This window comes from Cydia amplana, chromosome 6 (genome assembly GCF_948474715.1).
Source record: "Cydia amplana chromosome 6, ilCydAmpl1.1, whole genome shotgun sequence".
NCBI lineage: Eukaryota > Metazoa > Arthropoda > Insecta > Lepidoptera > Tortricidae > Cydia > Cydia amplana.
This window is the reverse complement of record NC_086074.1, coordinates 12,735,462-12,762,929: the sequence shown is the minus strand read 5'-3', so window position 1 is coordinate 12,762,929 and position 27,468 is coordinate 12,735,462. Positions and strand designations below refer to the sequence as shown.

Sequence of the window (27,468 nt, the reverse complement as noted above, 5' to 3'; positions counted from 1 at the left end):
CGGCGTGTATGTTAAGCAAGCGTATAGGAGCGGCCTTAGTGCACGCTGCTCACATCACGCGTGAGCCCGACGCCACGCTGCACGCCCCGCTGGACGCTCCGCTGCGAGCGTCCACTCAGGCCTTACACTAAAAGGGAAGGCAGCACCCGCGTCCTACTCTATCGATCACCAACGAGTCCAACGACGTACTACATATCTGGGTCGGTACTGCAAAAAAATCCCAATAAATAAAATACTTATCACTCATTTGAGATAATTTGGAGTTCATTGACTACCTCGCGTTACATTCGACGCCAGTGTTCAATAGTTTTTGTTGGAATATAATTATCACGACTTTAATTGGAAATTATGACCATATATGATGGGCATTTGTTTTTATAGTTTCAGGTGCCTAATTAGGGAGTATAGTTAAAATATGATATGAATCTTGACTACTGTCTGTATTATTCTGCGAGGGAACTCTGACTGTCCTGAACTAGTTGCACAGCTCGTACGCCTGTTCGTTCCTTCTATGGCTAAGAGCCAATTTAATTTCCGTTTTAGTACTGTGTAATTTTTTAAAATAAAATAAATGGATGAATGATACTTTTTTTAAACAATTACTAAATTTCAAGAATTTTAACGCAATAATAAAGAAAGTTGAATCTATTTATGTAGGGCTGGGGCTCTATGTTAACCCCTGGAGCACCCCAGAATTACCGTAGTGTGGAAATACTAGTTACTAGCACATGTATCTTGTTAGGGCGCTCCACGGGATAAAATACATATAATTATGTAGCCTTCTTGTAATAAAATTTCGAAAATAATACCTACATTGACCGTTGTTTCAGGTGGTGCGCACTCGTGGCGTAGCGCGAGTGTGTGATGCGAGGGAGGCGGCGCAGCGGGCGCCGGCGCCGGTAGCTCCGACCATGCTCGGCCCGCGCGCTGCCGCTCTTTGTCTGCTCGTGCTAGCCGTCATTGCCGACACCGTGCAGGCGTCATCCGCGGTCATCAGTAAGTACCGTAAAATGGGGTGAGTAGGGTCAAAACTGAAATTCAAACCTCAATAACATTTTATTTTTACATATGAAAACTGAATATTGTGCATATAATAAGTGTTCCGGATGTTTGTATTTTAGTTTTTATTTTATTTTGGGTAGTTCCATTTCATAACTTTGACGATAAAGAGGAAAACCTACCTCATTCCGTAGTGCCTCGTATTTGGGGTGAGAGGGGTTTTCATACAAAGGTGATTTTGGAAGATTGTTGGATCGATTTTTTTTTATTATGCGTATTACTATAGCTCCATTTTAAATTGAAATACATTATTTTTGTAGCAGTAGCCTTAAAATCCCTTCTTACTTACCTACTTAGTATTTGCCTCTATTAATTAAATGCAGTTTCCCTGCTAACATTAAAGGCTTTCTTGGATAGAATTTAAGAGTAAAATCATTTTTGTTACATCTAATCGTAAAAGTGGCGTTATCTTGCGGATGTTTGTTCCTAAAATCTAAATCAGATACAAAGGGAGTGGCAGATTGTAATTGTAAACAACAGGGAACGTTTGAAATCGTATGTGCGTATACCATCAACATATACAGTCCAGTGCTTAAGAAGGCTCTTGATTAACAATAAATGTTGTTAAGGTGCATACTTTCATTGGTTGGGTTTCACAAGGCACCTCACAATAAACGGGTTGCTCTCGACGGTTATCGGTTGCACAAGGTGCTCGACGACAATTCTTCTGTTGCGAAACACCGCGGTCCCACATAGATCACAGCCTCAGTGGCGCCCGCGCGGTGAATGGTTCCATTAGAATTTAGATACTTCACACGTTTACTTCAAAATCACTATTTAAGATCAATAGGATTCAAGGATTTAGGAGCGCTCCGTGAGCGAGGCCGTTGTTTTACTCGTATCTTGTTCGTCTAATTATCCGTTGGAACTAAAATGTGTCTTATCTACTAATATGTACTTACCAAAACGCGCCAGGTGTACAGTCGCCATCAATACAAGTGAATAGAACAACGCGCCAAAATTAGCCAACCTTTAATTACAAATTGAGAAAAAAATCTGTCCGCTTTTAAATATAGAGACTACCATTTGCGTCCCTAAAGCTAGTAGGTACTAGGTAGATAATGAGATACTTTTGACGTGTAGTGTTATCTGCTACTAATGATACTGACTGTACCTTTGTTTATTTTTACATTGAACGGAAATTGAGGAATTATGCACTTATGCAGTGTATTTACTCTGTCCCTAAGGCAAGTGTATTTACAGGAGCAGCTTTCTAAAACTTATCCTCATCTAGCCGTCATTACTAAAATTACCAATAATCTTGCAGCTTATAACTATTTTATGCATATTTTGCGCGAGCCTTTAAAATTAAAACACCGCAATCATACTGCGTGTAAAGTGTTTAAAGCACCGTATATTTTCAAGATTTACATAATTTCTAGTAACTAGCGTGTGTAATGTAATTCTAACCGCTACAGGGTCTATAGGGATATTACTTAAGTAAATCGAGTACTTCAAAATTTTATGAACTTTGATGATGAAAATACACAGATATACGTCTACGTTTTTACACCAACATAAATCGAATGTATGAGGATGATTCTTATCTCATCTTTCAAAGATTAAAGATCCTCGCTGTGTTTAGGTTTTTAAAATTGGTTAAACCACAAATAATTAGAACTCTTTTTCTTGCCTAGCTTTTTCGTATCAAAAAGTCGAAATTTTGTATATGGGAAAAGAAAAAAGTAATGTACTTACTGAGTGATGACTGATGATGATTCCAACTGTGAAGAATAAGTAATAGGTACTTTGCTATCAACTTGTATAAAAACGGACACGTTCGAAGTTTATCGACTCCATTGTTATAAAAAAATTCAACCACAGATACCTATAGGTAACAATAAATAAACTGGTCGTTAAACTATAAATGACCTTCGCGTTATCAAATTAGACATAGTAACTTCAAATCACGTATCTTTGCCTACAATGCTATATTAACGACCAAGTTCAATGTCAATTGTATATTGACATTGATGTGCGATTAAAATTCGTTTATCTATGAATGTCAAGCCTTATCTATAGCACTCTTTCGACACAAACGGCAAAGGCCGGCCGTGCCGCGAATTTAATCGACATAGAACCATATTACTAAATGAAAAATTATTTCAATATAATACCAATTCGATATCAATATCATTACGTCGCGCTTGCACATATTACACACGTGGCTACGGAGCAAGCGAACGTACAAAACAAATTAAGTATTCAATGACATAACGAACATAAGGCCTCTGGATGTACGAGTCAATGATTTATAACTCAAGATAGGTTACAGGCGTTCCAAAATTGAAGCGCTTACCTTGTGACAAATTGGACAAGTTGCCTTTAGACGCGGTTGGACAAGCGAGAAATGTGCACGTGCTAACGAGCTCCCGCACACCGAAAGAGAAAGAGACGAGTTTATGTTTAACAACGCGTGTGACAAAGATGGATGGAATGAGAAAATTAATCAAAAATAACAGATTTCTTCGTAGGTACAGAAATAAATATGGAAGTATTTTTTGTGCTCCTCAAGTATGAGTATAACCTATCTATGGTTATATAATATCATTGGTACGAGTATGTGACTCTGCCTACTAAAGGAACACTAAATTAGAAACCACTTCTAGATGCCTGTCGCCTGTGCCGCATAATTTCTACATATAAATTTGTCAAAAAGTTCAGATAAAAGCAAACATACAAGTAATAGTTCGTATAATCTCCAACAATATGAATTACTTGATTCATTAATTCGCTGATTTATTTATTTATTTATGATTGATTTTTGACAACCGGTCTGGGACGACCGGTCTGGCCTAGTGGGTAGTGACCCTGCCTGTGAAGCCACGGTCCTGGGTTCGAATCCCAGTAAGGGCATTTATTTGTGTGATGGGCACAGATATTTGTTCCTGAGTCATGTTTGTTTTCTATGTATTTAAGTATTTGTATATTATATCGACTAACGTAGGCTCAAAGGCCTTAACGGACAAAACGCGATTTTTCAGGAAGGCCAAAAAACAGACTTTTTTTTTGAGAAAAATAATCATAACTTTTTTGTTTGTTTCAATAAACTGATGCCTGTATGTGGCTTATTCTTAACTTTTTAAAGAGCTCTTTTAAAGTGATTGCTTGAACTTATAATATAATGCTTGGTTACGAAAATAGCATGTCCGTTACGCCAAAAAACACGACTGTTTTTAAGAAGGGCGTCTCTTACGCCTCTTTTTTTATGGATTATCTTATTCGAAAAAGGGCGTAATGTACAAAAAATTTACTATTTCAGTACCATTTGGCGTAAATCCAACAATTTCGTTGCAATATGGCAACTTGCATCTAAGGAGCATTATACTTCTAAGTACTATAATTTACATTTTTTTTTTCAAAAACTTATAGAGATGTATTCACTGTTAAGTTTTTTCCCCATTTTTGTTATTTTGTATACTTAAACGTGGAAAAGGTAGTTTTTTTAGCCACAAAACCAATGTTTTCTTTTTTATTTGTTTATATTAAGTACTTCAATAGAATCACTTCTGTCCTACCATCTGTATCTATTTATGTATGTATATCAAAACAATTTATAACAATTACTTATTCTATATAAAGTATGTATCGTTATTTCTATTTGTAATCTTAATTTGATCATAAATTTTACTTTTACATACCATAATACTATTAGGTACAATAGTAGTTTTGACATCTCGTATGTTTGTTCAGTAAAACTTAATGAATAAGTGATTATTTAATTTATTTATGATATAACATCAGAGTGGGTAGCAAAAAAAAGACAAATGGCCAAGCCTACGTACTTCTATGTAAACGTTTATAGACTAAAATTAATCAGTCTAATCTTAATCAATCGCCATAATTATCATTTGAATATAGTCGTGTGTTATTATTTTCATAAAACTGATGAAAAAAGTACCCTGTACTAAAGTAAGTACTAGTTCAGTTAAAATTGTCAAATTTTAGTAACCCTATAAATAAAGCATTAATGAGCACATGAGCAGGTACTGCAGGTACCTACTTTATAAAAAAATGACAAGGAAATTACTAGGTCATCCCACTTAATAAACTCGAAATTGTACATAGTATGTTGGCGTATCTCTTACATTGAATTCTCTAACACTCGTATAAATATCCAGTAGTTGTGGGCGTAACGTACATTTAGCACTCAAAAATCTACTGCAAATAGGCGTAACTGTCAATAAATTAGCACAAATTTAATAAAATTTCCGATGCAAAAGGGCGTATCGTACAAAAAGTTGGGAGTTACGCCAAAATGTCTCACAACATTTATTTGAATTGGCAGATACGGCAAAATGCGTTGGAAAATTGTTTTCGCATTGATTTTTCACGTTCACGCATTGATTTTTCATAGGGCTTAACGGACATTTTTTTCAAGTTATGGAGACGTTAAATATACCAATCGATAGAGAAAAAGATACTGATTATAACTGCATTCATAACTCATTTTCGTCATTTTGTCCCTTACGCCCTTTGAGCCTACGGTAGTCGATATATATTATATCTATCGTTATCTGAGTACCCACAACACAAGCCTTCTTGAGCTTACCGTGGGGCTTAGGGAATTTGTGTAAAAATGTCCATTAATATTTATATTTATTATTTATTTATTATTTATTTATTCTAAAATTTGTTTGTTTTTAAAGCCACTGGTTGCTATGGGATTAAAAGCGTATTATGGAATACAAATCTGACCACGCAACTAAGAAGATACTGGTCATAATGTATGCGAAGTATTACGGTTCGTATAGCCAAGAATACAGTGTGTAAATCCAATACGGGCAATAAATAGAACTAGATATAGAATTTATCCGTGTTGATTAAGATTTTTTAAAAGTTACACTCAGGTAATTATGAGTACATACTTGACTAATTAATAATATTTTTTTAATTAATTTTCGAACCGAGCAGCAATGTGTACTGCAAACATTACGAGACATGACTTGACATTATGAGATACGAGCTTTTTATAGTAACTGCTATCAAGCGTTGACAGTTACTTTAAAAAGCTCCGATCTCGTAACCTGTGTGTTACGGGCCGAATTATTTTGTATGGTTAATATTTTTTTGTATTTCTAAGCAAAATTTATCTCTATATTATAGGTAGGTACTTCTTAGGTCCTATGCTAACCACCGTTTAAATATTCGCCCGTATTGGATTTACACACTGTATATAATGTCAATCTGTTATACGTATTCCACTTCTTATTTAAATATATTGCATGGCCTGTGCATAGCATATCGGTAATATTTGCATAAGTATATTATATTATGTTATAAGATAAATTTACATCTAAAACAAATACTTATAGTAATAAAGTAAAAAATAATACAAAATTTGACAAATAAAAAAATATTTTACCGTTTACCTACATTATTTGTATCAGTGTCAGCTGTCACTGCAAAATATTTAAAAATATGTATAAAAGAGCGAACTTCGTTACTAACCATAGAAGGTAGCATCCTATAGAAGGGTCTACGCGTGCCTCCGTGAGGGACAAAACATACGCAATGCGACGCTATGATTGGTCGAATTTATTTGTTATGGTGGGCAACAAATCAATTCGACCTATCATCCATACTAATTTACGGTGGGGAATAAAAAAAAAGTGAGACTGTGACAAGGACAAACAATAATAGCGCTTTCGCTGCTACTCCTACTGAAAGATACATAAGACTATCCCGTTCTGTCAGTTATCCCCACCACTCATGCCCAATCCAGTTTAATACTAGATTCATGTTACTAACGGTTTTATACGCTGCTGCTTGTGTCGACATTATAAATAGATAATAGGCAATATTCATATTTATTAAGAAAAAATACAAACTATCTTACTCTAAACAAAAACAATAGTGGGCAACAGGCAGTAAATTGTAGCTAATAGCTTCCCTTAGGCAACTTACCTGTACGGTATAGTCGCGAGTATTTACATTCGTGAGAATTATATTAAATCTGTGGGCACTTTATCCGTAAGCGAGCACACATTAATTACCAAAATATTTACGCAGGACAGCCTCGGCCGGTGCCGGAGCCGGCTACGTAATAAGAATGCGGATACGCATGGACGTAACGTCGATGTCATCTCTGACTGCGAGAGCCTGTGTTTATACTGTGCCACGTGATTGTGTGCTAGCTGTGATTAGTAGTCGTTGCTATCGAATGTGTTTTTATTATGCTGACGAAGAAAATCTACTTAAAATGCAATACAGAGAAAAAAAGGGAACTTATCCCAGTGTCTTAAAATGATATAAGTAGATACAGAGAAAAAACCGGCCAAGTGCGAGTCGGACTCGCGCACGGAGGGTTCCGCACCATCAACAAAAAACAAGCAAAAAAAACGGTCACCCATCCAAGTACTGACCCCGCCCGACGTTGCTTAACTTCGGTCAAAAATCACGTTTGTTGTATGGGAGCCCCTCTTAAATCTTTATTTTATTCTGTTTTTAGTATTTGTTGTTATAGCGGCAACAGAAATACATCATCTGTGAAAATTTCAACGGTCTAGCTATCACGGTTCGTGAGATACAGCCTGGTGACAGACGGACGGACGGACGGACAGCGGAGTCTTAGTAATAGGGTCCCGTTTTTACCCTTTGGGTACGGAACCCTAAAAAGGGAACTTATCTTAGATCAGTAGTGAAACATATTAATAAATAATACTTAAGTATGTGTTTGAGGAAAATTCGAAGCACTAATATAAAAAAAGTCGTAGGTACCTTTTAATATCATATTATTATTTTGATCTTTTACTACACTTTCATGTGTAGATCTTCTAATAATATAATAATATATTGGTTAGATAGGTACGAAGTATAAAAATAGGTACCTAAGCGATTGGATTTATTATTACAATGTATTTTTTCTCACTATCCGTGTTTAGAGTAGAATACCTACTTTGGATCATTATGTTTATTTATATATTACCGCCAGAGGCACTATAGGTACTACTTGCTATACAACTTCTTATAGTTAGCGCCGCTCGATTCGCGCGTGGGCGTATTACTACGTTCAATAATTCTATTCTAAGTATATATGCATATCATTTGGTTTCCTTGTATCACACGGAACGTTATAATTTAATGCATGTTTGCCCAAATAATCGATGCTCACGGAGAACGGCGATTCTAAGAAAAGTAATTCAATGATATCTTCCTTAACATCTTTTGATTCGATAAGTATAATAAAACCTGCCAGAAGCTGCTGTGTGATAATTTTATGACACGAAAGTCACGGTCATAAACATTTAAACATTTATCAACCTTACGTCTTTGAAATAAGGAAAAACGTGTTTACATATTTATGACGGTTGCATCCCAATATTGTAAGTAATATATAAGAAAAAACATATCCCTGGAATCGATTTGAAATAAAAATCACGCCGATAAATATTTTTATGGTATTATATGTACGTATATCATAAATATTTAAGTGCTGGATTGAAACCTTTTGTCCAATATTTTTTATGAATGCAGGTATAATTCGTTAGAAAGTGTATCATTTCGTCGAAGGTAACTAACATGTTTTGTCAATGTCAGATAAACTGTGTTCAAGGTCGGTTGTAAATCAGAACCGTATATTTGAAATGTAAACTGTGGAGATTGGATAATCTTATTTAGTTTATTTATCTTCATAATCCTATAACATCGATGGTACCTAAGTTAAGATGCAATACAGATTCTGTATTGCATGTTTGTTTATGCATATTGCATACCTATTAAAAGCAGCATGTGGAATCATCAATTAAAACCACATTTATCTGCTGAAAAACACGTAGTTTAATGCATATTTAACAAAAGCGTTCTCTTAGGTTGTTAGGTTATATCAAAATCCCTAGTTCTTGACATTAGCGTTTTGTTATTGTACATGTCCATCGGCGTTTCGTTTTAGTCAACGGTCTTAACTATGATATTATATAATACTTTTGATATTTACTAACATTAATCAACTATTACATTTTAACAATATTAATGACACTTTATAAAACATCTATTATAATAACAATACCATAACGTCAAATAATCCCTTTAGGCGCATTGCAGACCTGATCAGTGTCAGAGAGCTTATTATATATCCATCTCACTCTACTACTTTAGTGGGTCTCCTAAGCTGTCAAGCCTGCAACCACACCAGTCTACATTACTAATAGAAACAAGTTTAAGCAAATATCTATCACTATTATGTAAACTGTATAGTTTTAAACCTTTGAAAACGATGCGCATATCAATTTTAGTGAAAGAGCGCTGTTCGGTATTAAAACCTTCTGCGATTTAGTTTATTGATTTTCTAGATTTAAACAATGACATATGAAAATAATGTGACATTTTGATTTAGATAATTTGTACTAAAAGCACGTATTTTATATAATAAAAGAACCAGCGAGAAATATGTGTTTTATTTAATATACAAATATACATAATCCACTTAATTTTTGGTCCTTCGAGCCGGATCTAAGGTGGCTTTCATTTCATAAATCCATGTCATCTAGTGAATCGATTGTGTCGTAAATAAAATCCTGAAAGCAGAATGTTTTTGTACTTATCTGTTACCTATAGACGTATGTAGTAGAGGTATGTAGACGTAAGTAAATTCAAAAAGTTCATGGCCCCAGTTTTACAATTTTATTATTTATTGAATCTGCACGATTGAATACTTTGAATATAACTGGTGCATCTAGGTGAATAGGCTTCGACAGGGAACAATTTCAAACGATTCATTTCACAAATGCATGTAACCGCAGCCGTCCGGTATTTGCGTCGGCAAGTGCGGCTGGTGCAACGCTTGTCTGCTATAATAGGACATTCGCTTCCCACGCCGCCGCGACCAGACACCTCCGCGTGGTCACTGCTAAACTCACTCCCTGACCTAATCGTGCCTGTCACCATAGCTGGCTCCACGGGTGACTGAATACGCTCTGACATATTACTTATAAGATGTTACTCGTAGTTACCAGCCAATAGGTACTAGTGACTAAAATTTTAAACAAAATACGGCTGACTTACTTTTCAAATAAGGCCTCAAATTTTTAAAGATAGGTAGTGGGTTTATTCAAGATTATCAATAATGATATCGGCACTACCTATACTTTGGAAAAATCTCGTATCTCACACTTAAAGTTGAAAGGCACATTTTTCTTTTGATTGACAGAACAAGATTAATGTGCCGATATTGTACTTAATATTGTTTCCAATTAACGTAGAATGACTACCCCCGACACCCCCGTTTGCCAAAAAGTTAGAGCAGAGATCACGGGTGGATATGTTATTGTGTCACTTTGCACGTCGAACTGCTTCCCTAGATATATATTTTCTTGGAGATCTAATGTAGCTCAATATTACATCTCTTTGTGTTAGTACTAATTTTAACCTAATCATGCATCTCGTAGTTAATTAATTGTGCGTGCGCTAATGTGCGACTAAAGCTGTTTGCTTGTGTTACAGAGGGTCGGCGCGAGCCGTGCTCCAACGAAGGAGAGCCAGTGCGTCTGAACGACAAGAGGCTGGACCAGAACTGGGGCAATTGCTTTCGGTGCCATTGCAAGGTAGGTAAAACGGCTTACCACCATGGATTTCATGGAAACCATGTCACATTAATAAACAGTAAATTAAATCCTTACGAGCGATTCAAAACGTCACTGTGACATTATTTTATGATGGCCTCGACTTCATATTACTATTTAAAACTGTATCAGTAGTACCTAAGTATCTTACATTCAGATGTGTTTTCTATGTATAAATACTAGGCACTGTGATCATTATCAGCATGATTTATTATTTTTTTGTGATTTATTATTTCCTATTTAGGTAATATTATAAACAAACTTTCAATTGTATTTAGAAGACTAAATAATATCCATGTCATTAAAAGTTTCGTGACAATTTTTCTATGTACATTGATATAATCATCTTGTTGTGACCCTACCAATTAGCAATGAAGTGAGATAAATGGCGTCACGGCATATAAGTACAAATAGTACAATATAATTTACAATATCGATAAATTACAAAAACTTGTCAAAGGCACCTCGATGACCGTAAAAACATACGATTTGAAGGACCTAACCCGTCGTAACATATTTATTTTATAAACAGAATTGTTTAGGAGAAAAATGACGACTGACATTGTCATAATTAAATTACGCAATGTGAACTTTCAGTTTTTTTCTGTGAGTCCAGTAACGTAGGTTCCTACTAAATGGCAGAGTGGCCGTGCGCGAATCATATGCTTCACTCAGATCGTTGACCGAAGGAGCAAAAAGATACCGATTGGAGTATAAAGAATTCGAAGTATCGACTAGGTAGGTACATTAAAATAGTAAGGTAGGTAGATCATCAATCTAAGATTAAGAAATTACTTATGACACCCAATTAAAAAGCTGTAAACGAATTTACTGTAGCAGAAGACGAGGTATATTCGACCTTCTGATCATTATGACCAGCTTGGCACTTTGACAGACGCACTGTCGCCTCTAATAAATTTATCACGCTTCGTGTTAGGACAATGAGTCTAAACAATACGTGCGACAAATTCACACCCAGACAATAAACATAAGTTGATTAACACCTATCCACTTCTGGAAAATTCTGTGAAAATTTGCGCAACCCAATTTGAGCGTTTCTAATAACGGTAAAAAATATTAATATAGGTGGTAAAGTTTTAAGGCTTTGTTTAAAATATTGAAGCCGAAATATACCAACTGATTTTGCTGTTAGGTAGATCAATCTGCATTTTGAAGAACTAAGCATAGTAAGAACATTTCATGCATTAAGTTTTTACAGCATGTTACTAGGACAAAAAAAAACAACGGGTTGCACTCCGGGAGTGACGGCAGAAGTGCAAAATGTCTGCAGCACTATGTATAATTGAAGTTAACGCCATCTAGCGTTATTTCGTCGCAATACTTGAAACCCCTAAGTACATCACTGTTAGTACTCGAGTTATATTATTACCAGTTAGGGGGAAACTCACTAGATAGCATTTAAATCAACAAAGAAAAACTCAATGACATTGTCACAGTTTTTCGATCAGGTCACGTGTCCGTCTTACGTCTCACGTCTTACGAATCTTACCTCTCGCGAGTTTAACATTTTTTCCCCATCACAAAAAGTGCACAGCGCCGATAAAGAAGTTTTCACTTCAAAATTAAAGAATATTAGGTAACAAGTGTAACAACTACTTTTACCTTGCTGTGCACATGTTCAAAGAACGTACGTACCTTACAAGTTATTTAAAATCAGTAACAAGGTAACTGTTCTTTCAATAATGAAATGGACCCTATTAATTTACCAAGTCGGAATGAACGTATCTTACATGGATATCAATATTAAGGGTTATAAGTCCTTCTGGTAGCATTGTTCAAAGCTAGTCAGTGAACCGGCGAGGTGCCGGCGTGGCGGCCCGGCCGGCGCGGCGCGTGCCGAGCCGCGCAGCGCCCGCGCAAAAACTCGCAATGCGGAACCGCAATGAACCGCATACACTAGCAATCCGACGCAGCTGCTCCGAGCATTCCATTATTGCTTGGATTCTAAATGCTACATGTCTAGATAACATTATTCTTATAACTAGTGCTGTTATCTTTTTTTACTGTCTTTCTGTTCAACTAATAATACATAGCTGTTGTTTTAATAATCTAAATAAAGGAGCTTTCGACATTACGACACGCATATTCCTTTATGTGTATCCAAAATTCTCATATTGCTATTTGTCCATATTAAATTGTCTTTCACCTGTTAGTGTTTGATCCTTTCGCATTTTCTCAAAGGTTAGCTGGAAGAGATCCCTTTTAGGGATAAGTTCGCCTTTGTACATAACATTTTTGTTTTGTTTTTATCCGTTTTATGTAAACCTGTTTATGTGCATTAAAGTGACATACATACATACATACATACATACATACATACATACATACATACATACATACATACATACATACATACATACATACATACATACATACATACATACATACATACATACATACATATTTAGTAAAATCATTCCATTTCAGAGCAATCACCAAATCTGTGTTGTCCCAATAAAATTAGCCTATTTGTAATCTTACAATATCTTTTAAGCATGAGATGAATCTCTTGATAAAAAACAATAGTTATAAATCGTTGTGATTTATTTTATTCGCAAATGACACCGTCACATATTAATTCGTTATCACTACATACTTGTCAGCGACACGACACAAGCATGTATGAGCAAGGTTGCGTACGTAAGTACCTACATGCGAGTGGTATTTCCCAGCCGATCTCACCTCGTCGGATGACTTGCGCGGAATTCGAAAGCCCATCGCGAGATTTATCGCTTATTCTGTATTAAAATATACATTGGCTTAATGGGCTTTTTTGTCGCGTGCTACATAACGACGATGGGACACCGTCCCGTAGAATTTATATGATTTATCAACCTGCATATTAGACAAATGCAATAGAAGAGTAAACTCATAAGAGTCATAAGTCTAAAGCTGAATGCTATTCGCGATCAAGAGATTTTTTAATTTATACATTTCTGCCACTAATATGGTTTGTATGGCAACGAAAACTGGAGATGGATATATTTAACTTGCAGTTAGGGTTTGCACGACGGATCCAAAATGTATGGGAAGATCCGCGGATCCGGATCCAGATCCGGATAATTTCATACATTCCGGATCCGGATTGCAAACCCTACTTGCAGTTAAGGAGTTGGAGTACTTGGAGTCAAAATGTATTTATACTGATAGTTAATTTGCGTGAGATCGGTGCGCTAGCGCGGCTGCGTCGGGGTCAAGTTGACCTGGGGGTGCCATTAGCCTTTTTATATACGGCTAGTAGCCGGTTGATAGCATCTCGTGGCTCCCGCGCACCGCTTACTTTAATGAGCCGCGTTATTTATCGAGGCGCAGTTTTACTTCGCGCTGTATTAAATTCTCCAAAGTTAACGCCTCGTTTTCCATTTCGTAAACCGCAAACGGGTCGCCATGTATATGTTTATTTACTGTTTAAAGTCAAGAATTTTAAGAAGGTGCACGGGATCTAATTCGTTAGTACGAGCTCATTTTAAACTTGATTGTACTGTTAGAAATAAGTACATGCCTCAATGACTTATTTGATTTTAAAAGCGGTTGGCAAATTGCGTTGCAGAATAATTTCAGTCAAGCTCTTGCAAATACAAATTCTAGCGACCACGACAGCTATTATGTGCAAATTTATTTTATGCAACAAAAAGCGAGTTCATAATTTAACAGTAAAATGCCGCTACCGTAATAATAGTTCTCGGAACCTTCATGACAATTTAATTGAATCCAGTAACCCGGCAATTCTAACGTTAGAAGTGGCGGACGGGGCTGGCCAATAATTAAGTAATGTTCCGTGTCCAACTATTTTTATCGAGGCCCTGCCGTCTATTAATATCTCGTAAATTGTACTTTATAGTTACAAGTAAATTGCTAAGTCAAGTACCTGTAATGTTCGAACTGCGTTCGCAGACTGCTCCAAGCTGCTACGTAGGTACAAACTTAAGAATACATATCTTAATAAATATTGAGGTACTATTTTTTTAAGATGCTTCTATCTCGCAATTTAAATGTATCCAATTACAAATGACTTTGTACTTATGCAAACAAATGACAGCTGTCAGATTATGAAAAGTTTCATTTAATAGTCACTACGCTATAATTCAACTTGTTTTAGAAATCCACACACAATGATGTATAAAAATATTATTTAGAAATAATTTTCAGCTCATTCGACTTTCAAGCTTTACAGTTTCAATTAGGTCCATGCTTAATTAAAATCTCCGAACTGTATATTTATTTGGCTGCACCAATGTCTTTATTGGCGTATGCAGTGTCTGGTCATAATACCTAATTGTTGATTGTTGCCACGCGCTGCATGTACTGCAAGGGGTTATTTCGGGAAGTTAGTTCTTATAATGTGGAGTGTAAGGTGCAGAAGGGTTTAAGTGTGGAGCGTATGTGGATGTCGGGTCCAAATGTGAAAGTGGGTGAGTGTCGAGAGCGGGTGCGCACGCGCAGGTGCCCGCGTCGGCGCCGAGCGCCGGGCCTTGCCGCAAGCGCGCGGTATGCGGTCGCACCGGTTCTTCTAGCAAAGCGTATTTTTTACACACCACACATCATCAACATTGTTATTATGTTTTGCTATGATGCAAAAAATCAAGTCTAATGCAAATTCTTTGTATATTAGGATGTTTACTTTAACTTATGGTTGGCTAGTAAAATTATGAGAGCATTCGTAGCATCGAGAGTTTCGGCGAAGATCTGTAATTCTTATGAACTTTTATTTTATCTAGCTCTACAGCTGCTGAATTTATCTTTCATCGTTTTGCAGAAAATGTATGGGCTGAAATATGTAAAACGATTCTGTTAATTTTATAATTAGATCATAGGTATTTTTGTTAGTAGGTATGGGTTACTTATTGCTTGATATGGTTATGCTTCAGAATAGTACATTGTGACACAAGGGAGCAAAATTACATATTTGTATACGGCGTACATTGAATCCAGAAGGAAGCGAAGGATTCTATAAATTCTATAATTGAATACCGAGCGTAGCGAGGGACTCTTAAATAGAATCCTGAGCGTAGTGAGGGATTCAAGCGTTAACGACCTAGGTGGAAAAACTTTTCCTACTATGTGACTCATACTGCTTTTCACAACACCCATGAGAAAATTATTATGATTATTATAATAATTATTAACCAGTGGAGCGCCCAGAACCCAGAATAGTATGGAGCTAGTATCACATGTGCGATACTAGGGCGCTCCACGGGTTAAGTTAAAAAAATTGTATGAAAGAAAGTAAAAAAAATATTCTAGAAAAGTTCTAGAACAGAAAAGTGCCCCTTTGATATCCGAGCAGAAAAGAAAAGTGGTATTTTGATCCCTCCTTCCCAATAGGTGACGTTAAAAAGTATTTATCATTGCATTTGCAACTCCTACTGACATGTGTAAATTTATTAATTGCCCCGCTGTCTGGAAAAGGCTTTTTTTAAAAACTCCTTTTGTTTACCTCTGCTTGAATTGTTGTTTTCTTTTGTATTGTTTTCTTCTATTGTGATTTGAGGTGTACAATACATACTATTTGTGTTCTATAGCAGAATAAGTAGTAGTCATTAGTACTATATAAGTACTACTTTGTGTGCCTTTCTCAGGGACTCATCAGTCATCACAAAGCTTTATTATTACCGACAATATCGACTTGCTCCCATTACGAAAAAAAAAAACATATTTAGCATGTAATTGCTTGTAACTAGAAGTCTATCACGTCTATTGAACACGTTTAACTTTTTTTCGAAAAATGTAAGCGCCAGGAGGGCGCAGGGGCGTTCATAATGATGGATGGATGTGCGCTAACGAATAGCTTCCTTAAAAGTCTGTGCTATTACCCTTGATGAAGTCGCAGCTGTCTTAATACGATGTTAATTGCTCTGTGATGAAGTGTATAGAATCGATATGCCGCGCGTGTGTTGTGCAAAAAACGTAGTGTCGTGGTAAGAAGCGAGGCGCCGCGCTCACGGAGCCAGCCCACACTCGGCCTTGCGCTGTCGCCTGTCGGGATCGCTTACTTGCCTAGATACAATTACCTACCTCTACTTATTTACCTTTAAACGTATACAATTAGCACTTCATTTAAAATCTGTATGAAATACCGAGCTTTGTGCTATCGTCGTAAATATATTAAAGGCGAAATAAAGTTTTCAATAGGGAATAGCTAAAAAAAGTACATACCTACATACCTATATTATGATTGCAATCAGCTTTGAACATTATCAATTTTCTGACTTGTGATATCAAAGCATAGGATTTCTATATTTTGTTACTTCTCTAAAAAATAAGCACCATTTAGGTATTATAAAAACGGCATTCTGCTATTTTCTCCCTGCTATGACCTAACTAGTAGGTAGTAGTTAGGATGCCTACTTATTCAATTATAATAATGAATATGATTATCAATGCTGTGTAACAAATGATTATGTAGGTACATTACTAAGGATATAATATATAGTATATAGCCTATGTAGGTAGGTAAGGTAACTTGAATACTAGATTTTCAATAGTATAGTGGTAGGTATACATATTGCAAATGTATCGCAGATTCGACTAGCCTACGCATTTTCTACAATTTCCCGTTCAATTTAAAATGAAAAATTTCACTTTGGTTGATTGTTAAGTCTTCTAACCAAGCTTTTTAAGCAAGAATTCAAATTGGTACAAAATAATGTTTACTTAATGTTATTATCGGAAACACGTTTACTTTTGTTTTGGACATAATGTATTTTACTACCGAAAGATAAGACGGACATTTCGGTTTGAAATATTAGGGTCTATAATCGGATCCGCAAAATATTAGTATGATATCGGTGCCATAAATAAACCTAAATATATTTACCTATACATTATTTTGTTAGTGTTAAAATGATGTTATTAGTATAAAACAATTTTATTGTTATTTACAAGAATTTAAATAATTACGAGGGAAGATAGATGGTGGGTTTAGGTGTTGGGATTAATAAGAATGTTGTTATAGGAAGGTCTATTTATAAACTCATTTGAGTATATTCACCGAACTTCAGCCTTGTCATTGTCACTAGCTTCTGCCTTACTTCATCTGGGTACATATGTAGCAGGTGCATAATTGTTTTCCATCGTATTTTCTCGAAAACGAGATTTAAGCGTAAATAGAGGTAACATATTGACAGACAGAGTCACTTTCAAATTTTATAAATTATAAAAATAAATAAAAAATTAAGTAGGTAACGATTATTTTCAATATCGTTCGCCTGGCGATTATGAACAAAAATATATCTTTACAGATGTTCTCAAAATGCAATTACTTAAAAATTGAAATAAATTTCTATCAAATCAATGCAAATAATACCAGAGTTTTTAAGTGCAAATTCTCTCGCACCCTTCACAAGAAACTGGTGTACGAAAATCAAATGCAGGCGAATGCAATTTTTTTAGCAATACTTAAGTGCTCGAAATGGAAGATCAAAGATAACACTTCCATGCATGTGTGAGAATAACACACGCTAAATGTGCACTTATCGGGTATTTTAAATGTAAGTATGTATACCTAATGCAAAAATACAGCCGGTGCCTTAATGGCGAATATGCGTTCGCTAAGCAGGTATAAGAACCATCGTCCCCGAGCTGTCTGTGCTGCTATACTCCGTAAACTTCATTATATATGTAAATTGAGAGATAAACATTTAAAATGAACCTTAACTTGCGTGTTTAAGACATCGTGGAATGTCGAGTTAGTGCCCTGCTACGATCGTAGATGCCACAATATTCAAATTTAACACGTTTTCTTTCAAAAAATGTTTCTATAAAAAATTTAAATAATCCTGTTGGATATTATGGGTGTTTTACTAATCTACAAAAAATATTTGAGTAGGCTCAAACTTCTATGAAATTATGACTTGCGCTGCGTGTGCTATCAAAATCGTTGCAGACTTATCTTGGTCTAACTCTGGATTCGGTATTTTAGGTAATCATTATTGACAAATTAACTCATGCAAAAAATTGACTCGTAGGACAACTAAAAACTTCAAACAACACTGCTGAAGAACAAAACTCTCCGTGAAAAATACATATGTATTTACGTAGCAGTCGCCAGTAAATATGTAGATAAATTAAATTTATGGAAGACTGCATAAAAATCAATATAGCTAATAAAGGCATATTATATTACATAATATAGCATTAAATAATTAATCCAGATTGAAGGTGCCACGTGGCATTGCGCAAGCTAGGAAGCGCTGAGGATACAGTTATCACCACAACGGGAAGTGGCCGGGCGGTGTCGCCCGAATACAGAGATACCACCGCCGCATGCTCGCGTACGCATCATTTAGTAGAGAACACGTTTAATCTATTATCAAATTATGAATTAGTGAATTATGTTCATTTTAACGTAAAATAACCATGCACGAAGTCAGAAAAAAATATCAAAACTTTCTTCCCATACAAAAATTAAACTCCCTAGTGTAATACCTGGTGTATGTGTGTTTAGGTATTACCTATACAAATTAGTCAAATATATCTGAAATTGTACTCCAAATACAATATAAACGTATATTTTTGGGTTGGGATTAGTGAGGCTGTAACGTCTTTTTACATATGCCGATATATGCTTAGGTTCAAAAATAGAGCTATCTTTTTAAGGTTCCGTAGCCAAATGGCAAAAAACGGAACCCTTATAGATTCGTCATGTCTGTCTGTCTGTCTGTCTGTCTGTCTGTCTGTCTGTCCGTCCGTATGTGACAGCCACTTTTCTCCGAAACTATAAGAACTATAGGTACTGTTGAAACTTGGTAAGTAGATGTATTCTGTGAGCCGCATTAAGATTTTCACACAAAAATATAAAAAAAACAATAAATTTTGGGGGTTCCCCATACTTAGAACTGAAACTCAAAATTTGTTTTTTCATCAAACCCATACGTGTGGATGGATAGGTCTTCAAAAATGATATTGAGGTTTCTAATATAATTTTTTTCTAAACTGAATAGTTTGCGCGAGAGAGACTTCCAAAGTGGTAAAATGTGTGTCCCCCCCCCCCTGTAACTTCTAAAATAAGAGAATGATAACATCCACCGAAAATTGGTTTGAACGAGATCTAGTAAGTAGTTTTTTTTAATACGTCATAAATCGCGCCTAAATACGGAACCGTTCATGGGCGAGTCCGACTCGCACTTGGCCGCTTTTTTACTCTAAGTCACCACATAAATGACAAAAATAATGAGATTATCCGGTGCAGACAAGGAAAATAGTTTAGGAGTTAATAACCCAAAGAGCGATAAGTCGGCCACGGCGCGCCGCCTCATTGGAGCTGTCAACGTGTCATATTAATTAGGTACTCATAAACTGTAGGGCTATGATGGTCGACTGTATAAATGATATAGTTGTATAAATGATGATAAAACTGACATTTTATCCAGTTTTTATTGATTTGTCGTCTTTTCCACTTTTGGCAGCGATAGTCGTTAAACGATTAACTGCATAACATGCTCGTTGGATAATATGTCACTTGTCTACTTTTCCAACTTAAACTTAGTTGATAAGTGGATAAGTTAAATGATATAAAAGACACTTGTCTAGATTTATACATTTTTATAACATTCATACCGTTTTGTCCACTTTGACAGCGATAGACGGTAAATGGCTACGTTTGTTGGATAGTTAGACATATAGTCGATTTTTGACGGCTAGCCTTTGATTAATTTATCGTGGTGCTCACTGGGCACGATAAGGTGCTCTCATGGTATAGAAGTGGTGAAAAATACAATTTTTAGTCTCGTGCGTCTGTCTGTCCGTCTGTCACAGCCTATTTCCACGGAAACGACTAGACCAATTAAGTTGAAATTTAGTACACATATGTAAATTAGTGACCCCTCACCCAAAGACGGACATGGCTTCCTCGCGTTGTCCCGGAATTTTGCCGCGGCTCATGGGAGCCTGGGCAGCTTGGCAGCTAATCCCAGGAACTGGCGTGGGCACTAGTTTTTACGAAAGCGACTGCCATCTGACCTTCCAACCCAGAGGGTAAACTAGGCCCGTATTGGGATTAGTCCGGTTTCCTCACGATATTTTCCTTCTCCGAAAAGGGACTGGTAAATATCAAATGATATTTCGTACATAAGTTCCGAAAAACTCATTGGTACGAGCCGGGGTTTGAACCCGCGACCTCTGGATTGCAAGTCGCACGCTCTTACCGCTAGGCTACCAGCGATTTTTTTAAGTAAAATAAATAGGTTAGAAGTTATTTAAGAAAATAGCCAAAAAATTACCCCCTCCCCCCACCTTTATCTCCGAAATTACTGGGTCTAAAATTTTGGACTCGCACTTGGCCGGTATAGTTTTTTTTTTTTTTCAAATATAATATATACTATTTGAACTCCTTTTGTTTTCATATAAGAATATCATTACATTATTTGTAGGGATGGCAAAGATATCATTTCTTCTTGGCAGCTGCTGCCATGGAAGAAAAGCATCAACAAAGAAAAATTCAACGACGTGCCATAGGGGATACATGGAACCCTTTTGATATGCCCAACGAGGAGTTTCGGCACATATATAGAGTGCTCAAAGACTTGGCACTCTATTTGTGTGCCGACCTAGACGCCGACCTCAAACTCAACATGGCGACGGATTGCCGGCACATCTTAAAGTACTTAATTAAAGATATAATGTAGCACTGAGGACGTCACTTTCTGAGAACGCCACTTTCTGAGGACGTCACATTTGGAGTTCGTCACTTTTTTAGCATAGGTTAGGTACGATTTAACAGTATAAAATACCAGCACGAAAGATGTATGTAATGCCAGCAACCAGATTACCTGTTCGACATACGGTCGCTTTTATATCCTACATACCAACACCAACCTCTGTTTGCCTTACGCCTGACTGGTAGAGAATTCCATTTGGCAAAACGTCCTATGTTTCGTGCAATAAAGTGAAAATAGAGAGATTAATAATATTAAACAATCTAATTATGTTTAAATCAGAGTATTTAATTCAGAATACTTAAAAACTACAAGCACCAAAACATTTAGCCACAGATTGGAGTTAGACGGGAAACAGCTTCGATTCCATACACATAAGGGCGCGTGTACACGGTGCAGCCTCCGAGCCGCCGCCGCGACGCCGCCGCACGGGCTCGTGTACACGGTGCCGCCTCCGCGCCGCCGCCGCGCCGCCGCCGCACCTTCGCGCTATGTACACGAGACGCGTAAAACCCGCCGCCGCGCCGCCGCTGCGCCGCCGCTGCACCTTCGCGCTATGTACACGAGACAAGTATAGTCCGCCGTCGCGGGTTTTACGCGTCTCGTGTACATAGCGCGAAGGTGCGGCGGCGGCGCGGAGGCGGCACCGTGTACACGCGCCCTAAATGTTTCGCACAGTAGGAAGTGTAGGAACCATGATTTTATCATACGCCGCTGTGATTAGCTCGTGAAGGTATCACGGCAAGCTCGCTGACACCAGTTGAAGATCATTCCAACATATTTACATTTAAACGGACTGCCGCTCCTTTTGTGACAACATATTCTTCAGCATACCGCGTCTTCTGTCATGTCTCCATAAACTCTAACGTCTTTTTTATCTGCGTATAAAATCAGCTCTTGCAGTTTTTTTTCAGACAATATTTCCTGTCGTGTCACCTGTGAAGAATAGGCGTCCAAGGATTTTTTCTTCATAGCGTTGCCGAATTTCAGAATATATGTTCAGCCATCAATCACTTCTGCCTATGGAGTGATCCATACTCTCATAGTTCTCATGTTCTGCATATATTTAATGCAATTTATTTGTTTGTTTTCTTCCTATAGGTATAGGTTACGCAATGAATTTTTAAATTAATATTACATTGTACTTTTAGCCTGACTGACAATGAAAATCTATCATGTCGCCGATTTGACATCGCTGACAGTCTGGCGAAAGTGTCCTTATAAAAATCGTTGTATGAAGTTTAAGCTAGCTGGTATGGCGGATATACATATCTTGCTCTAACAGCGGCATCCCTTTCTCACTTACCTTCACATCCGCCATTGTCCGCCATGATTTATGTTTACTGTTCGCCGGGCTTTTTGAATCGTGCATTTTTGTGTTTAAAATCTGTTGATATTTACTGATTTGACGTAACAGTTACGACCATAACTTGGTTTGAGCCCGTGAATGTGTACCTATTATGTGATCTAAAGCAAATATGCACTACAAAACGTGTGAGATTTGCGGTTTAAAGGCCGGTCGTGTTGTTGGTTGGTGGTCAAAAACGAACATTTATGGCTAAATTTCCATTGGATGAAGATAGGTAAGTTCAAAAATCTATTTGTTTTTCTACATAAAACACATAACGCATGTTTCTTTAGAAATTAAAATAAATTCTGGAATAAAATAATATCATTGTAAAAGTTAGTGCGGTAAGTACCCAGATAATATCGATATTTTTTCTGAACAGCTCTTAGGTCCATGTTATTGAAAAATGTTTTGGTTTCCCTTGCCATGGGTATATATAAATAGAAAGAGACGAGCAAAAACACTACTTGACTTTTAATAATCCGAGTATAATATCTTTCTATTAATATCGAAAAAAATTGCTCCTGTCCAGGTGTAAAAGATGGGTTCAAGTGACGGGTAATGAAGATTTAGCCTATGTGCCTATTGAAAATCAAGCAACCATGACTGACCAACTGCTGAGGCGACTAAGCCTCTTATTAATCAGAAACGAATGCCGAATTAAAAATAGATCTTTCGCGGAATTAGAAGACCCCTTAGTAGACACTGTAAAAAAAGGTCAACAACAGGGTATATCAAATTAGTAAATATTATTTTAAAAGATCTAATAGAATTAATTAATTAAAAAGAAAACTGTTGTTATCATTTATTACAATCATACTTTTTGTAACTTCTAAGAAAAAAAATAGTAGTTACGAAAAGTACTTATTGCGAAAGTTTAATAATTAGTCTAAAAGCAACGCATTTTTTTTTTTCAAATTATCGATATCGATAAAAATATCTAACAGTGTGTGAAGCACATCCCTTTTTGTTGCTCATGTTGGCAGCAGTGCCGTCCACATCTGCTGTCATCGAGCTGTCATAATTTCTGTCCTATTGGTACAGGATTCTAGCATACGCTTCATACTACTCAGAATTTCAGGTGGCTAGTATGGAAGTCCCGTCTCTTAAAACGTAGTGATTATATTCTCTTTGATCGCTGATTTTTTTTCTATAGATGGTCAACCAAACCTTGTCAGTAGAAAAAGGCGCGAAATTCAAATTTTCTATGGGACGATATCCCTTCGCGCCTACATTTTTCAAATTTGCCGCCTTTTTCCTCTGACAAGATCTGGTTGACCAAGTATATTTAAAATGCGAAACTACAAATAGGTTATATCGTTTGTCAAAGCACTGTCTCATTTCAAACATAGACAGAGAGAGTCATACTATCTTTGTCTTACACTAGTACTAGCACCCAAAAGAAAAGGATGAGTATAGTTTATATTGTTCTTATTTAATGACAAATTGGTTTGACCAACTATACTTACAAGAATGCACTTCGTTTTTCGGGTAAAATCGGACGTAATCGCGTAATAGAAAATGACAGCGTCGTACTAATTTAGTTGCAATCCAACACTCAAACTATACAGGTGGTCTATACCACAACGTTCAAATTTTTTTTTAGTTTCCTCATATCGTGGGCTATTAGGCGATTCTCAGAGATGACGTTTGGTGCCTGACTTCGGTGCCGAATTTTATTTTTTACTTCTTTGATACACAACTTTATTTCCTAAAATCTAGCCTTAATATAAAAAAATATTGGTAGTAGCCCACGTAGTGATAAAATAAAAAAAATGTTGGACATCGAGGTTTGTACCACCCTGTATAGAGTAGTTAATAGAGTCAGACCGAGAAAAGTCTGCAGCGATTTTGATAGCCCACGCAGTGCAAGCGTCATTTTAAACGTCAAACTTCTATGAATTTATGACGGGTAAATCGAGCGCGAAAATGACAAGTCTGTGATATAGCTGGTCAACCAAATCTTGTCAGTAAAAAAAGGCGTGAAATTCAAATTTTCTATGGAACGATATCTCTTCGCGCCTACATTTTTCAAATTTGGCGCCTTTTTCTACTGTCAAGATCTGGTTGACCAAGTATAACACTTGCACTGCGTGGGCTATCAATATCGCTGCAGATTTTACGAGTAGCAAGGACCTAGGACCGCCTTAGATTGCGATGGACAGTCTTTGCATCAGGAACAATCCCGAGCGGGGGTCAAGGCCCCTTTCAAACAGGCGAGGTTCCCGGCTCCCGGAGCATCCCGAAGTCTCGACACCGAGGGAGACGAATAAATAACCGCTCAGCGCCGAGTATTTATTTTTTTAGGGTTTCAGGAAAAACGGGATCCTATTACTAAGACTCCGCTGTCCGTCGGTCTGTCTGTCTATTTAGATGATATATTTCTGTTGCCAACAACAAATAATAAGTACTAACAACAAAATAAAATAAATATTTAAGTGGAGCTCCCATACAACAAACGTGATTTTGTTGCCGTTTTTTGCGTACCTAATGGTACGGAACCCTTCGTGCGCGAGTCCGACTCGCACTTGGCCGGTTTTTAAGAGACGCCGCATGCTCAGCAGCCGCTCCTGCCGACCGCATTGTACGACTAAGATGCGGGGCGGCAAAAGTACTGACGCACGTGGCGTCCCACAGTAAGCACTTACCTCTTTCCCACGGCACCAGGGTCTAGCCGTCAGGCCTTATGCCGTCCGATCGGCTAAAGCCTGGCGGCTCAAGCATACATGGGATATTAGGTAACTCTGACACTAAGGTTCTCCTAACGATGTCATTAAGAACATGGTGCCGTGGGAACCTCCCAGCGCAACGGCAGAGTCTCAAGACATGGTGGCTGTTGCTCCCCATAGTGGAACCGTAGATGCATTGGTGGGGTTGGCATACCCATGGCAACCTATTAGGCGGAGAGCAACGGCCAAATGCATCGAGCAGTTGTCTTAGTAAGGTGGCTAAGTTTGGGAAGGGCCTACAATTTAGTTGATTTTGACAGATGGTTTGACGTATAAAATTCACCGTATTTGAGGTTAATAAGGTCTACTGTCCTTAAAATTTTGTATGAATTTACAAGCAAATATGAGCCTTCGTTAATTAAGTATTGCAGCCGGTTCTACCTTAATTCGATAATGTAGCTTATTTCAAAGACTATAAACTCTAAGTACTTAGAAATAAAGCTTCAAAAGCTTTAACCTTGGATAACTTTTAACTATCAACGTCACATGTGGATAAGTGGTGATAGGATGTCATTAATTAAAATACGCTTTAAGTCAACTTGTTTAGAATTGATTCTTCAAAAGCTCAAACCACGGATGATTTTTATCAGTCAATGGCAAAAGTAGATAAGTGGTGGAATGTGATTAAGTAATCTATTCTTTAAAATAGGCCTTAAGTCATCGAGATTAAAATTGATTTTTCAAAAGCTCAAATCATGTCACGCTATCATTAGTCACTTGTACTTTATCCTCGCGTCTTTTTACCAAATTTAATCACTTATCAGGTATTTCACATATCACGCAATAAATGATTAATGATTTGGTGACAAAGCATCATAGCCCTCCTGATCCGTTATTTTGTCTCTAATAAATGACAGCTCAATCAACTGAAAAACTGCATTACAATTTTCAACAAGTAATGTGTGAAATATAATATTTAATTTCCTAATTAACACATTACTGTATGTAGTTACTTATATAGATAGTTATTTATATTGAATTAATTAGGTCAGGATCGGGGCTTTATTGAATTAGCATATAACTGTCTACGTATTGCGGTTCTTGAGATATAGCCGGCTGTCAGTTAGTAACGGACGAACAGATGGACTGCAGATAATGTATGTAAGCCTGAACACATCCTAGGAACTTATATACAAATCTGCATGACTCCAATGGAGGTAGATAAATGATAGGATTGAAAGGTACCTACGGTCTGCTATTCCGATCACTCCTAGTAAGGAGTAGAGTAGTCAGTTTATGTGTAATTATATGTATAGGTAAGTATTGGACCATTGCTGTGTATCGCTAATTCGCTGGGTGAGTGGATGTGGTGTGAATACAAAGATCTCATTCCCACTATTTATGACCAAGGTAATCGGTCAGGTCTGCTCCTGCGCTGAATATGGAACAGAATGACATAAAGTAGCGTAACGAATATGTATGTTAGTTGCATTTTAAATACGTTAACAGTTATGCCAATTAGGAAAGGATACGTTTATGTTACTTTTTAACTTAGTGATATACTAAATTGCCAAGTCAATTACGGGAAACTATTTCTTGGAAAGCGAGACTTCGGAAATTGTAAAATGACTTGGAATTTGAAGATACCCCAGAATATGGGCAGTTTGTTAAGACAACCATTTTGTGAAAAGTCGTGAGGTTAATTCAAACAGTCAACTTTAGTACTTTCTAATTCAATATAAATGCAGCATTATAAAATTAAAAAAACAATCACAGACATACTTGATTATAATTTTCATATTGTAATATGAAAATCATAATCAAATATTGTACCATCAACCGCAAAAGTGCATGGCGACTTGATCAATGAATTCATTCATCTCATCTCATCTCCAAGCAATTTCGCAACCCACTATACATTTATGCCTAATTTATTTCTTTCTTCTTCGCTAACAGTGCTAATATCTCTATATACCGCAATCAACATCTGAGTACACATCTTAAGCTCACCGTGATTCTTGAGAATTGGAGCCATGTAGGTAATCTGTTCTATTTTATTTGCAGCACGCATTATAGCAAGTAATGGCCAGTCGACAGACTTACAGTTATTTTTATCCGACGTGTAACGTAAATATTTCGCTATGTGAGGGCTAGTT

At 36.8% G+C, this 27,468-nt stretch overlaps 2 protein-coding genes across 2 annotated transcripts in view; one reads left to right on the top strand and one right to left on the bottom strand.

Moving 5' to 3' along the window:
* Nucleotides 1–27,468, bottom strand: part of LOC134649152 (transmembrane protein 17-like) — a 269,508-nt gene that overhangs the window by 12,518 nt on the left and 229,522 nt on the right. The window lies entirely within an intron of this gene.
* LOC134648938 (BMP-binding endothelial regulator protein) overlaps nt 1–27,468 on the top strand; it is a 62,143-nt gene that overhangs the window by 22,711 nt on the left and 11,964 nt on the right. Inside the window, exons 2-3 of the mRNA XM_063503579.1 lie at nt 831–996; nt 10,501–10,601. Coding sequence (XP_063359649.1) covers nt 912–996; nt 10,501–10,601 — 186 coding nt within the window. The 5' untranslated portion in view covers nt 831–911. The remainder of the gene's footprint in view (nt 1–830; nt 997–10,500; nt 10,602–27,468) is intronic.